Source organism: Gymnodraco acuticeps, unplaced genomic scaffold, assembly GCF_902827175.1.
Source record: "Gymnodraco acuticeps unplaced genomic scaffold, fGymAcu1.1, whole genome shotgun sequence".
Taxonomy (NCBI): Eukaryota; Metazoa; Chordata; class Actinopteri; order Perciformes; family Bathydraconidae; genus Gymnodraco; species Gymnodraco acuticeps.
In genome coordinates this window covers 749,810-764,992 of record NW_022992187.1, presented here as the reverse complement: position 1 = coordinate 764,992, position 15,183 = coordinate 749,810, and the positions used below count along the sequence as shown (strand labels likewise).

At 40.8% G+C, this 15,183-nt stretch overlaps 1 protein-coding gene across 1 annotated transcript; it reads left to right on the top strand.

Annotated features, from left to right (window-relative positions):
* The first annotated feature begins 6,726 nt into the window (after window positions 1-6,726).
* On the top strand, window positions 6,727-12,164 carry LOC117539132. Its single transcript, XM_034205162.1, has 4 exons — window positions 6,727-6,828; window positions 6,988-7,083; window positions 7,251-7,346; window positions 11,839-12,164. Exons 1-4 carry the CDS (start codon window positions 6,727-6,729, stop codon window positions 12,157-12,159), a joined length of 615 nt encoding a protein of 204 aa, XP_034061053.1. The 3' UTR covers window positions 12,160-12,164.
* Window positions 12,165-15,183: the final 3,019 nt, after the last annotated feature.

Below are 15,183 nucleotides of genomic sequence, written 5' to 3'. Positions count from 1 at the left end.
ATCAGTTATCACTGGAGATTATGAGACAGGGTTTAAAATGCTATATATTTTTATCTCACAGAGAAGCACTTCATTATGGTTGGTTGAAGCGTATTATGGATCAATCACCCAACATCAGGGGACTGGAAGCCATTGCCTAAACTATTTCTCAATTGATTCGGAAAAGACCTTGATTTTAACAGGGATTCCTTCTTTCTATCAATGTGTCATTCAAAGATGGGCTAGCTGGCAGAAAGCAGGGGGTGGAACACTAAAGGAGCCGTACAGGAGATGAGGTTGGAAACCAGACCATTTGGGGATCTAAGTATATAACGGATCTTAGAGGAAATTCATTAATGTATCAACATTGGATTGACTCAGGTATAATTTGCATTAAAGATATGCCATAAGCTTCAGGATAAAAGGAATTGGGCAAGTGAATTATTCATTATTAGAAAGGCAATCCCTAAAAAATGGCTCCTGCTTCTAAATAATAGAAGCAAAACTCAAAGATTTTATTGACAATGTACACATGGCTCTGACAGGATGTAATTGTAAAACAATATACAAGCAGACATCATACTGTACATACAGACATACTGGGAAGCTGTGCTTCATAGTCCTGTTCAGTAAAGCAAGCTCACACCCTACATAAGAGAATGGAGACACTTGAGTCCTACTATTGTTGAATCCCACATCAACTAGTTCATTTATGAGCATTAATGAGTTCTTATAATTATAATTATAGAGTGTTATAAGCTGATTATAATACATTATAAGAATGTTCATAATGCAAGTATTAGTGTATTACCGCTTCATTTATTATGCTCTGATTCTTCCTTTGAATAAGATTACATTGACAATGTACACATGGTTCTGACAGGATGTCATTGTAAAACAATATAAGCAGACATTATACATACAGACGTACTGGGAAGCTGTGGTTGACAAACAGCAAGTCAAATAATGTATGGCAGCTACAGACAATTTCTCCAGAGGGTCAATTGCCAGAATTCAATTTTCAAATATTACATGACATTCTTCCAAATATGTCAAACCTGTACAAATGGAAGCTTGTCCCTACTCCTCTATGTGCTGTGTGTTTGGTCACAGAGGAGACAGACCATTATGTGTGTTTCATGTCGATGCTTGGGCAACTCAAGTTGCTGCCCTTATCTTGTCTCTGTTCAAAGTGGAATTTACACAGAAATATCATTCTGGGTCTTAACACACCCCATAGTGAAATATATAGCCTCGTGTAAACCTTATACTAATAATAGCAAAATTGTCCATCTACAAAACTTGGATGATATTCAAAGATGACCAACAAAAGTTGTATAAGGCAGACAGTGTGTTTTTCTTTCTGAGTTCATGTTAAATATCAAAATTGATCTTTTGGTTGATGAAGTCAGAGATAATGAAATCTGGGCACATATTTTGTGGTTGCTGAATTAGAACACCCAATAAAATGTTTATGTTTAATGAAGACTTTCCTCTTTGTATGTACTGTATATATTTTTTCTTTGTACAATGTATTGGTATGTACTATACATTTCATGTTTAGTATTTGATGTGTATTGTAATGTTTCAAAAATAATAAATACGTTAATTAATTAATTAATCTTACCACCAGACACAACATGAACAAATGAATGATACACATCAGGACAGTAACTTCAACTTCAGTATTTTAGGTGTACAGAAACCTCTACTCATGTTGTTAAATGATATACAGCAATATCTTCCATAAAACGTAGTTGATTGATTTGAATAATAATTACTACCACTGCACAAACAGTAAAAAATGATATGCCTACAATTTACGAGTTTAATGCAGGGGTGCCCACACTTTTTGGGCTGGTGAGCTACTTTTGAAATGACCAGCTCACCGAGGTCTACCAACCAAAAATAAAGTCCCAAATTGCAAGGGTTGCTGAATAACACGTTTTATTTATACATGGGATAATAGGGCTGCAACAAACGACTCATTTGATAATCGATGAATCTATTGATTAATGAAACGACTAATCGACTATTCAGACTATTACTGTATGCCTTGCACAATTTCTCAAACGCTCTTATTTAGCCATCAACTTTTAGATTTAGCTTGAGGTTGTTTTAGGCATGTGGAAACTAACAATGAAGACAATAAAGATGAATACTTGATTCAAAAATACATATATTATTAAATTAACAAATTGTGAACAAAACTAACATTGCTTTTTATTTAAATTAAAGAAATAATATTTCACATCAAAAGAAACAACAATGTTTTAACAAATCGTATTAAATAATGTGATGACAGAACTGTGAACAGAATAGCTGAAACTTTAACAAAATAAAGAGTAACTCAGTTTCCTCTCATCATTAACCCGTGTTTGTATCATGGTGTTAACTGCATGTGTTGCTGCTAGCATCTGACCATTGCATGTATCATATATGTGTAATGTGTGTATATGTAAAGCGCTTTGAGTCATTGATAAAGCGCTATAATAAATGTAAGGAATTATTAATTATTATACATAACAGTGTTTCCCACAGATATGAAATATACTTGGGCGGGTGGTGGCAAGGGGGGGGGGGGGGCGCGAAAAAAAAAAAAAAGTTTTAACAACATTATTTATTGACTTTTCATTCCGGTATAATCATTTTGCGCAAAGATGGCACTGTTTGTCAGAGCACTTCATCCTTCTGGGATTTCATGAAGAACAGCTCCAACGCCTGTGTGTATGGGAACGCCTCTGGTGCTGGTCCATTAACTGCCAGTGTTTCCCACAGATCTGAAATATACTTTGGGGGGTGGTGGTAGCGGGGGGGGGGTTGAGGTGACGTGCAACAACATTAACCTTTCTGTTGGTCGCTTGTTAGCAGACCCTTCACGCGATGGCAGAGCGAACAGGTACAGGTACAGGCAGGGTCCATAATGATAGCCCTATAGTTTAAATCTACTACCCACACATGAACATATGGAAATGGGTTACTATTTAAACAAATAAATGTATTTATTAATGTATTTAGGAACCTATCCATGTGATTTTTAGTGGGGGTCGACCTCAAATCCTCTAGGGGGGTCCAGGGGCATGCCCCCCCAGTAAGATTTTATTTTTTATTTTGGAGTTAAATGCATCAATCTGGTGCATTTTGAGGGGAAAATAAAGAGACTAGATCTATGGAAACACCTATATTTAACAGAACTGTATACATTTCAATAATCATAAAATCAAGGCCATAACCAACAACATACCATTTCCAATATGAAAAAAACACTGAAACTTGTTTATTAATTTAGTTTTGGTTAATTTATAGTTGGGAGTGTGTCTGAGCTCCTGAATCAGCCTCTCCTGTCTCCCTCCTCTCCCCCCTCTCCCTCCTCTCCCCCCTCCTCTTTGAGGCAGCAGCAAAGACTAGTTTTCTCTCAACAAGTTTTAAAAGTGTATCTTACCTTTTTTCACCTAGTTAACTTTTTATTTATTTATTCATGCATATTTTACTAATCACATTACATTTCATTTAGCTGACGCTTTTATCCAAAGCGACTTATAATGACCGATTACAGGGACATTCTCCCTGGAGTAACTCAGGGCTAAGTGCCTTACTCAAGGGCACACTAGTGGTGGTGTTCCTGGCGGGATTTGAACTCACAGCCTTCCGATCTTCAGCCCACCTCACTATCCATTAGACCAATCACTACCCTCTCAAATGGAAATATGTGTTTACATAAATGGTGACCACACCGTTTGAGACCCACTGAGAACTTAGACTAAGTTAACTATCTAAACACTCAGAGAGTGCTTTACCTCACCTGAGCTGAGGTTATCCCGAGCTTGAATGACACACAGAGACCAATCAAGGGCTTTGATTTATGATCTGTATGACAGTGGCCATGTCGGCAGGCCACATCATGTGGACAGCCAGTCACCCTGTGTGAGGCAGGCCACTTAACAGGCCAGAAGGAGGCGAGATCAGAGCAAGGGAGCGAGGGATCATTGTCTACAAGTTAGTCGATCGCAGATGGCGTCGTGGTCACGGACGAATAAAAAAAAAAAATATTTAAAAAAAATTTTATAAAAAAAAAAAAAAAAAAACGAAATGGGTCGCGAAATATACTTGGGCGGCCGTTAATATACCTGGGCGGCCCGCCCAAGTATAGTCTATGTGTGGGAAACCCTGCATAACACCTGACGTGGAAACGTTACTCTGGATGGGGCTGCAGAGCTGCTAGAAAGACAGTCGAACCCGGTGCATTCCTCCGTCTGAATGTGGTGCACTTTTGCTAAATGTTTAGACACATTGCTCGTGTTACCGCCCTCACATGCTGAACTCTCTTGGCAAGGAGCATTGTCCACCTCAAGACGGGTAACATTTAACCACACCTTGGAGCGCTTCTCTCCGCCATCTCCTCCGTGTGTTGCTGCTTGTAGCAGCCGCGTGTGTGTAAACTGCCCCGCCCCCTCGCGCACAGACGGGGGAGAGAGATCTCGTCTCGATTGGAAAGATCGAAAATACACCGACATTTGTTTGTCTTTGTGCATATTAGAAAACGAGTTGGCGACACTAAGATTGCGAGATAATGTTTGTGTAGCAATAATACAGACCTTTCTCTTTCTCAACTCGCTACTCGGAGGGAAGTCGCTGTCATATGCCTTGTGAACACTCCGATAATGCCTCTCCACGTTACCTTTCTTTGGCAGAGCGACGCTTGCTTTACAAATAAGGCAAATAACCTTTGAATGTGACATCACAAACAAACATTCTTCCTCCCATTCTGGGTGGAAGTGGTTTGTCTTTAGCTTCTTGCTCGGTCCCGCACTCATTTTGTTGTTTGTCTCTTGTTTGTCTCTTGAACTTAATTTGAGTTTTCCCGGCACTTGACTGATTTTGTATCGCTTTGCATTCTGGGTTAACAGACTGGAAAGCGATAGGTCGCTTTTTCTGTCAATCAAGTAAACTCCTGAATTAAGTGGCAGGGAGGCCAAGGGAGGAGGGATCAAAACCTGTTTTGTCTATTTTAACGGAACAGGATTTTTTTTTTTATGAATGACTCGCGATCTACCAGCATTGCCCCCGCGGTCGACCGGTCGCCCGCGGTCGACGTACTGGGCACCTCTGGTTTAATGTATCCTATGTTATGATAAACTATCAAATTGACTCTGTATTCATTATGATCTGTCAATAGGTCAATTAATTTGTCTTCTCTGTGGGTTGTATACTCTTCATTCTTTATGCAAATTAATTATAATTATTATTTTTCAAAGTTCGTTTATGATTCATTCAAAGCATTAAAATAAATGAGAAACAGAGCGTCATATACCTTTAAGAAATACGTGGGGGCGGGGCTCATAACCCTTTAGGAAACGCCCCCCCCCCTATAGGATCCACCCCCTTTAGGATCCGCCTCCTTGCTGTGGTCTGCATACAGACTCTATTGTAATGATCGTGCAGTGATGATACTAATACTTCTAGAATCTGTGGAATCTCAGCTTTAATCTGATATCTTGTATGTGCAGTTACGATAAGTAGCCCATAATAAAGTATTTCTACCGTGAGTTCTGTGCGCTAATTTAGACGCTTCTTGTGAGACTTGTGTTTTGTTTCGGTAAAAATGGTTCGTATCGTCAGTTAACTGAGTTTCGTTAAGTGGGTATGACACATTTAATAGGTTTTTAAATGTTAAGAAGCCCTGAGACAAAGTTTCGTGAACAAGAAGCCCTCGGTACCGGGGGCTGCCGGATTTAACAGATTAATAGTCTAGTGTTTCAAGTTAGCTTGCTTTTACAAACATGCAGAACGCACGGTTATGGTACAACGTTAGTGGATAAAATGAACGTAAATCCTATATGCCTCTAAGTTAATAAAACATGCACAGACATGCATGCTGTAACAAAAAAGAAGAAGAAAAGCGCGCCGCCTGCCGCCATTTTAGGTTAGAAAATAGTGTTTCTCATTCTGTGAAAACTTTGCAACCCAGCTAACCTTCAATGTTTTTTCCCTTAAGGAAACTGGCAAGATATATGGCAAGAAGAAGCAACTGGCAGATATATGGCTTCTTCAATCTGGTAAACCTCACAGTGGAGAAACTGTGACGCGCTGGGGGGGGGGGGGGGGGGGGGGTGCAAGTGGAGCCTCGCAGCGGCGCAACTGTGGCATGCTTATGGAAGCTCGACCAACAACCAATCACATGAGTATCCCGCCCCGGACACACAAGCACGCGGTTTGATTGGCTAGAGCTTGTACTGGCATATGATTTGATTGTCACAATGCAGTTTGGCAAAGCGTGAAGTCACTCCATTCAAAGTGAATGGAGTGAAGTTACGGCCCCTACACACGGCGGCGTGCTTTGACGCTTCTGCCCATTCATTTTGAATGGGGTGACGTCACGCTTAGCCGAACTGCATTGTGGGAGCAAAGCGTAGCTTTCATGTGATTGGTTGTTGGTCTAGCTTCAGACATGCCCGCCGGCAAGCGTCAACGCACGCCGCCGTTTGTAGGGGCTGTTACACTGTAGGTGCGCCGCGTTTGGGGGTGCTGCAGCCCCTTCCCGCGTCCATGTTTATTCCACATGGTTACTAAAATGTGAATGAATATTTAGTGTGCAACACTGAAATTATGTTAGATTTGTGTTGGTGCCTGTGAATATTGTTACGTTTTCCAATGGCTTGGAGATGCAAACATTGTGCTGCTGTCTTTGATACAAGGGCAGAGTTACTTGAATATTATAACATTATTATTCCCTTGATTTAAAAGTTAATGCAGACTACCTTTGCCCTGCGGCGCAATGAGATCATCAATGATGAGCTACCTGTTGGAGAGATCCTGGAACGCTGGCCTGCCTTGAAAATGGAGTCACAGGTGAAAATATTTTATTTATTACAGCTATATAATTATTTTGTGTGCCTTTGTCACTGATAACTTGTTTACTCAGATTTAGCATGTTATGTTTCTGTTTATCTCTGCTGCCTTCAGTCTACATTGTACTGTGAATTAAATAGTCATTTTATATTTTGGCAGATATCTATTCTTCAGAGCCTGTTCAGGAAGAAGGCGGCAAGCAAAGGAAAGGAAGCTGAAGTTCTGAATCAGCTATTCGCCTCCTATGACCTCCAGGTGAGTCGGTTATGCCTCTTGGTGTTTTATTCTCATACTAGAGTGGATTATCTTTGTCAAAATGGTAATCTCTTCAGTCATGGAAGAGCCCTTTCTTGTGATATCAATTGTTGTGTGGTTATACTGTTTGGCATCCAAAGTAAAACAAAGATGTTCTCACACTCAAGGAGCAAGGTGACGTCCATGTCCTCCGTGCTGCTGTCCTCCGTGCTCTGCCTGCATATCTGCATGAAGATGACTCCACGTTTCTGAGGCTGTGGCATGTAAGTCAGCATAATAACTGTTTTGAATGTATGTGACAGATCATCAACAAATATAGTTTATCTTGTTACATTGTTTCAGGAGCTCTATCGCAGGGAGACAATTATTTGAATTTTTATAGTGAAAAAATTATAAGAAATTATAGATTTAGTTTGAAAAAGTATGAACTGTCCTGGAGTCATCAAAGCTTGATTCTGTCACTGAGGTGTTGTTAATCAAACATTATCTCTTGTGTTGCTCACATCCCATTCAGGTTCTAGTTCCAATATTTGAATATTGCCATAAGAATTGTAATTATTGTAAGGTACACAATGGACATGTTGAACATAATCTCCCTTTACTTCAACACTTCAGAAGTGTTGAATATTCTACTTTAGGATTTATTTGAAATTAAGCTCTAGGTTACAGTGTAAAAAATGGGCTCACGTAATTCAATAAAATACACAATCAAGAGAGGGCTTTCTTTCCTGCAGCATCAGTGTTCAATACAAAATAATCTCTAGTGTTCCCCATATTTGTTTGTATGTGTAGTAGGGAGAGATTATACTGTAAATATATATTCAGTTGCCAGTTTATTAGGTACAACCAGAGCCATATAATAGAAGAGTTACGACATCTCCGTTCACTCCAATGGACCACTTTTTTACAGCAATGGCGGATCGTGGAGCCTCTCAATCGTTCCCCGGAAGTTAGCGCCAAGGCTAGCAGAGCTGTAGAGTTGCAGCATAATAGACCGTTCGTGACGGACTTTTAAAGGTAAGAAGAAGTTTAAAGATTTATATTGCGGATATTATCAGTACATCTGATTCAAATTAACATGTGTATTAAAGGATGTCAGTGGATTATCCCTAAATTAGTAGATTTAGGGAACGTTTACAGATAACAGATTAAGCTAGGATACCGAAGCAAGTTAGCAACAGACGTTGAACAGCCTTTTAATTGTAAATTCCGTTCTCTTAACGTAATTTCATCCAACGTTGTTGAATTAGAGAAGAGGGGCTTCTAAACGGGATTGTATGCGGGGGTGGAGGGAGTTAAATATTAGATAAATATAACTTTGGTGCGTGTAAGAGTGAGTGTTTTTAGCAGAGCCATATTGTGTCCTTGTGATTATGTTGATTATTACCTGTCTGTATAATGTTGCAGCTCAGCTGATTTTGGATTGATGGCAAAGGGAGAGGGACTTAAGTGAGAGTGAAAACACAAGGTAAGTTTAATACTACTGTTTTATATAAGTAAGCATACTAAACATGTATTATATCACTGTATTATATAAGTAATCTTGTTAGTAACCTACTGTATGGCAGGTGGAGGGGCAGTGATGTTACAGGTGGAGGAGCAAAACTGCAAGACTGCAAACTCACAAGACAGAGAAATCAAAGTTTGTTCTCCAGAGAAGAGGTTGATTTCACTTCAATTTTTTATTTCATATTTTCTAAAGATGTGGAAATGGCAACAAAAAAAAAAACTTGAGAGCTGTAACCAAGACAACTGTAACAACATGAGTAGAGAGCCACCAAGGTTTTTCAAGTCCCTCTCTTACTCCATTTTGCCAACCCTAACTTTCAGGTACATGCTCCATTTCACCCCCTTTGTGGTGAGTCTGCCTAATGCCTTCAGTTGGTCTTTTGAAAACGTTTTCTTATATTTCTTGTCCCTAATTTTCATTGTTTTCTTGAGAGCTGCATTTTCCTTCCTGATTTTTCTTAGTGCAGCCTTTGCTTTTTTGGTGATTCCTTCTTGGCTCTTTAATTTTCTCTTTAATTGTTGTAATAGATCTGTTTGACTGGCTGCTGGTTCCCTCGTATGCTGACTGGCTGCTAGTTCCCTCGTATGCTGACTGGCTGCTGGTTCCCTCGTATGCTGACTGGCTGCTGGTTCCCTCGTATGCTGACTGGCTGCTGGTTCCCTCGTATGCTGACTGGCTGCTGGTTCTCTCGTATGCTGACTGGCTGCTGGTTCCCTCGTATGCTGACTGGCTGCTGGTTCCCTCGTATGCTGACTGGCTGCTGGTTCCCTCGTATGCAGACTGGCTGCTGGTTCCCTCGTATGCAGACTGGCTGCTGGTTCCCTCGTATGCTGACTGGCTGCTGGTTCCCTCGTATGCTGACTGGCTGCTGGTTCCCTCGTATGCTGACTGGCTGCTGGTTCCCTCGTATGCTGACTGGCTGCTGGTTCCCTCGTATGCTGACTTGCTGCTGGTTCCCTCGTATGCTGACTGGCTGCTGGTTCCCTCGTATGCTGACTGGCTGCTGGTTCCCTCGTATGCTGACTGGCTGCTGGCTGAGTGGGTGGTGTCCGCCCTCCCTGTCTCTCCTCACTAGCCATGTCCTCTCTTTCTTCACCCTCACTTTCCTTTCTCTCAGTCTCCTCATCCCTTCTTCCCTCAATCTTTGAGACTAATGTAAGTAGAAGACATGGCACTGTACATTTTCGAACATTTTAAATATTATACCACTTAAAAATAACAAATATTACTTTTGTTACTAAGAGTTCATACTTATTATACGTGTGTCACCTTTCACACTATAGCTGTGATCATGAGCTATGGGCTTTGTAGATACAGGTCCCGGGGTGAATCGTGGTGCAGGGGCCCTTCTCTTTTTGACCACAGGGCGATGCACGAAGATGGTGGGTATAGCCTCTGCTCTCAGCCTAGTCTTGCCCTTTTTTGTCTTGACAAACTGGTCTGCATCAAAATGTGCCTGCGGAGTGACTTGAGGTTACTTCACACACAGAACAACTGTGTCTGAATCTTGTCTGCCCACATACATATTCCATAGTGGTTGAATACACAGTATTAGGAAACACTTTATACTTACTGGACATGTTATACTCATTACATACTGTATATAAAATATGACCAAGAATGTGAGACAACTTTATAGAAATTCATATCACATCTGTTACTGATGCCATTTGTCATACTTTGTTAAACTCACAAATAATAAAGTTCCATGACTTCAGTTGGGAACAAAGACCACACCTTATCTCCCCAAGGCAATTTCCCATCCAATAGGTGTGCTATATAGGTGTGTATAACCCTTTCTCCTGTCTGTTTATCCCTCTTTCAGCACAAGAACCAGAGGGGGATTCAATGGAGCCTGAATACCTGCACTGAGACCCTCACCCTGCACCCTGAGTCTCAATTCTGTGTTTTTCAAGCCTTTCCCTGATTTTTTGTATTAAACAAAACATTAAGCTTTCCCAATGGTGTGGTTTTCGTTTTGTGAAAAATTGCAAATGCAGTGTTTGTATATAATTACCTCACATATTTGTTTGCTGTTGGTTGTGAAATTGCTCCTGCTGACTTGAGCCAGCCATTTTTTCCTCCGCTCTGTGTCAGTGGGGAAGCCGTACATTCATACTCCTTTCTCTGAGCGATTTGAGCATCCCCAGGCAGCACAGCAAACCATGGTGGCGACTAGGAGGCAGCACAGCAAACCAGGACAACACGGAAGAAAAGGCACAGACAAACTGCATGATATGCTATTCAATGTTTATTGAATTCCATGTATTTGCAATGGATGTTCCTAAAACAACACATTTAACATCATCATCATCATCATCATGCTGCTGCTGCTAGTCCTTTGATAGTCACCTGTCGGTCTCCTGTCCTTTCTGAAAGCCATAAAGATGACATTAGTCATTTAGATAACTTGTGTCCTAAATTACCATGGGATTACTGAAACTACCATGAATTTAAGAAAATGGTAGACATTAATCTAATCTGAATTTTAAAGCATTACTTTAGATCCCCTCCCTCTAAATATATCAATAAACATTAGAAAGTGATGCTCCTGACTACCATACAAGTTTAAGAAGATACTATTGGTTTTAAAGAATTCAAAGCTATAAATAAACAGCAACAGGCTCTTTAACCAAGGCACTATTAGTCTAACATGTAAACTAGTTGTTCACACTAATCATAATATTATCACTTAATATTAGCAAATTCTATTTTATTTTTTAAAACGTATTGATGTAAATACATACACATATCGATTTGTTGTATAAATATTGCAAATCAAAACCTTTATTCACTAATAATTACCAAAAATCGTAGTTCTATCTCCTGTTATCAATGCATTCACATTGCCCGCCATGAACTTCCGGGGAACGATCCTCGTCTACATGAACCACGTGACGATAACCGTTTTTGGACTTCCGTTGTCGTAACTCTTCTATTATATGGCTCTGGGTACAACTAGCTAATAGTAACAGTCTAATACAGTGATAAAATAAATCCTACCCTTATGAGGGTTATACCTGTTTTTTTGTTGAACGCATTTATGTCAACTGATTGGTTATTTTGGAGGCTGACGTTTCTGGTGCTGTAACATTATGTTGTGCAATGCTAATAGGCGTTTCCTTAAACCCACATTAGGCACAAAACATACGGTTATTTTATGTGATATGTCACTGATGTATTTTTCAGAAAACACATTTCTGAGATAGGCAATTTGGGTAACGTTTATCTGTTCTTGTCATCAGGTGGAGCAGTCTGATGATCCAGACACAGAGGGCATCGCGGTCGGACTTCTCATGATCAGTGCCAGGTCAACAGATACCACGCTCTTCTGCCCAGAGAGGATCGCTGTTGTCATTGAGGGTAACGGAGTTATGGAACTCCCCACACTGGCTGACGCATTCATCCTGCTTTTTGCACTGACCTTTGCCCTGCATCTGAGCTACCCAAAAGACTTGGCCAACACTTTCGACTTCACCCAGAAAGTGTTGATGGGCCTGGATGAGGGGAACTTGAAGCCCTTGAAGCCCAGGGTGTTGAGCCTGAAAAAGCTTTTGGCAGTTTAATCCTACCAACAAAGTTGCACTTTAAAGGGAGGCAATCCTCATGACACGCATTTTTAAATAATTATCATCCGATAAAACAGACCAGTCTCTGCCAGTCTTTTTTTATTTATTTGTATCCGATGACGTTATCAGTGATTTTAAACTGATTAATTACCGAAATAACATCAACCCTGTGGGCGGCGCCATTTTGACGAGTCACATGACTTATTTTACCGGAAGTGACGTGAACTATGCGTTTGGTGTCGAGGACAAATTGACATATGTGCTTTGTTCATGTTGTTTACTCTAGTTTGACACGCTTTAGAATTAACAACCATAAACTTCTTAATGAATATGGTCGATACACAAATATTCCTGTAAATGACAGGTTGTGCAAACATTGCCATGAGATTGAGGATGAAAATCATTTCCTCCTAGAATGTAAACGTCATTATAAAACTTTTGATAAAGTAAATTCAATCTTTAATCCAGAACTTCCTAACCAAATCAAATGTCTTTAGTTGATATGTCCATTAATAATAATAATAATAATAATAATTGTAAAGTATATCATGCTAAGAAGAAAGGGCTGTACCCATGAAATGTACCCACCTTTCATTTATTGGTTCAACCAAAGAGGTGCGTTTCACATCCTTCATGGCAACCAGTGCTGTTCTCAATACAGCTTTTTCTAACACCACAGTGTCGAATTCCCTGTGTAAACATATGCAATCCAAGTCGTCTGTGAACAGTTTATTTTCAAGCTCTTCAAGCTCATGACAACATATGTTCATAAGAGGATTGTCCATGGCTACACACCGATCGCAAGTACACCATTCATGTACAGGTCTCCCTACTCGCCCCCCGAAATCAATTGCACGAGTAAAGGGATCGTCTCCAGCAAGATCACCGTGCTGTTCATCCTCATCGTCACTGTCCCTGGATTCCTGACGATTCTGGCCACTTGGCTGTTTGGCTGAATTCCCCCATCCAATCTCTCCACATTGCTCAAAACTTCTTCCTCGGCTGACGAGTCCGAACTCAAATACTCCGCCATGTTTTCGTCGAATGAGCTGTTTGTGTGTTTACAAAGTGAACGCATAGATGACGTCACGACCTAGTTTTTCGGATCATGTGACTACTGAAAATGGCCAAAATGGCAGCTGCCTGACGGAATATACAGGTTTTGATAAAAATGACCTATAAAATCATTATTTACCGGGGAATATCGCTGATTTCTTCAGGGTATGGTTTAAACATAATGTTTCAATAAATACAGAAGTTTTTATTAACTATCTAATGACTGGAGCTTTCCTTTAACACACACACACACACACACACACACACACACACACACAGACACACACACACACACACACACACACACACACACACACACACACACACACACACACACACACACACACACACACACACACACACACACACACACACACACACACACACACACTCACTGTTCTCCTCTGTTTACATCCTGCTGCTTTACATCTGTGTTCTGTTATGTTCATTGACAGATTTGTTACTGTTCAGCTTCAAGTTGAAGGACTGTTTGTAAATGTTGTTTTATACTTTTATATGTATTGGGTAGAGGTGTAACGGTTCACAGAAGTCACGGTTCGGTTCGTACCTCGGTTTGGGGGTCACGGTTCGGTACGGGTTCGGTACAACAAGGAAAAGCAAAAAAAAGTCCCAAATGCATAATTCCAGGTTTGTTGTTATTTATTTTTGAACAGTAGTGCAAGTTTCAGTTTAAAAATAAGGAACTCTGACATTTTGAATAATTAACTGTATTAAACAGTTAAAAACAAACCACAAACAGTACCACACACTCAGATGGCCATATTATCTATAATGGCTGATGTCAAACAAAAAGGTTTCATCAAGCTGTAAAATTAAAAAGAATGTCTTGAAAATATTACATCATAAATAATAAGAAAGTGTTTCAAGAGCGCATAGTTGTTGAACAACTGGGGTTACGTACTGTAACCCAGCTTCTATGAGTATAGGCGCAGCCCTCTAAGGCTATCGCTATTGAGTAATCCCTCTGCACATGTGCAGCACTGACAGACTTAATCCACGCTCACCTATGACGTGGGCCCCACCTCCGGCCTCACTTCCGTATAAATAGGAAGTAGGCCCGTCCAACTGCTCCCACACAAACAGCTTTTCTTCAGCTATTCGCGGAGCCAGTGGGGCCCGAACCTTAGAGGGCTGCGCCTATACTCATAGAAGCTGGATTACAGTACGTAACCCCAGTTATATTTCGTATAAGGCTTCGCCCTCTAAGGCTATCGCTATTGGGTTAAGGGCGAAGCAGGATGTAGTCCACGCCCCACTGGTCCGTCCGTTACCAGAAGCACAAAAACACATCTACTCAATTAATAACCCATGCGAAAAAGAAAGGAGCATCACAGTCCCTGGAAATATAGCATTATTCCAAATGAATATTCTCTTTAAGGGAATGAAGGTGAATACCCGTCGTTTAAAAAAAGTAGAGATAAACAAATCCCACTTGTTAAAATGATAAAAGAGGGGGGAAAGGGGCAGCTCTCTGAATGCCGATAGGCAGGAGAGAGGGCACGCCGTTTAGTCCCTGACATTACTCAATCTGACAGAACACTCAGTACTGAATGTGTAAGAGAGGAATGGGAGACATCCCTCAAATAAAAACGAATAAAAGAACAGGGGGAAGACCAAGATGCAGCATTGAAAATGTCTTCCACTGTCATTCCTCCGTGCAACGCCATAGAGGTTGAAATTCCTCTGGTGCTGTGCGCTTTGATGTTTTCTGGGGGATCCACCCCAGAGTAGACATACGCCTGTGACACAGCCTCACACAACCAGTGTGACAGCCGCTGTGCAGACAGAGGCTGCCCTATTGAGTGCTCTCTGTAATGCACAAACAGGCGCTGGGACCTGCGCAACGTGGCTGTGCGTGCAATATAGCATGACAGCGCACGTACGGGACAGAGGAGATGAGATGTGGCTTCTTTCTCTGGTGTGTGAGGAGGAGGGAAGAAACCA

Bases quoted from the DNA above. Each gene is read 5' to 3' on its own strand.
- LOC117539132 (XM_034205162.1), top strand. From the start codon at position 6,727: ATGCAGACTACCTTTGCCCTGCGGCGCAATGAGATCATCAATGATGAG. The intron at 7,084-7,250 runs GTGAGTCGGTTA...CTCACACTCAAG, and splicing joins TCGCCTCCTATGACCTCCAG to GAGCAAGGTGACGTCCATGT. The intron at 7,347-11,838 runs GTAAGTCAGCAT...TCTTGTCATCAG, and splicing joins CGTTTCTGAGGCTGTGGCAT to GTGGAGCAGTCTGATGATCC.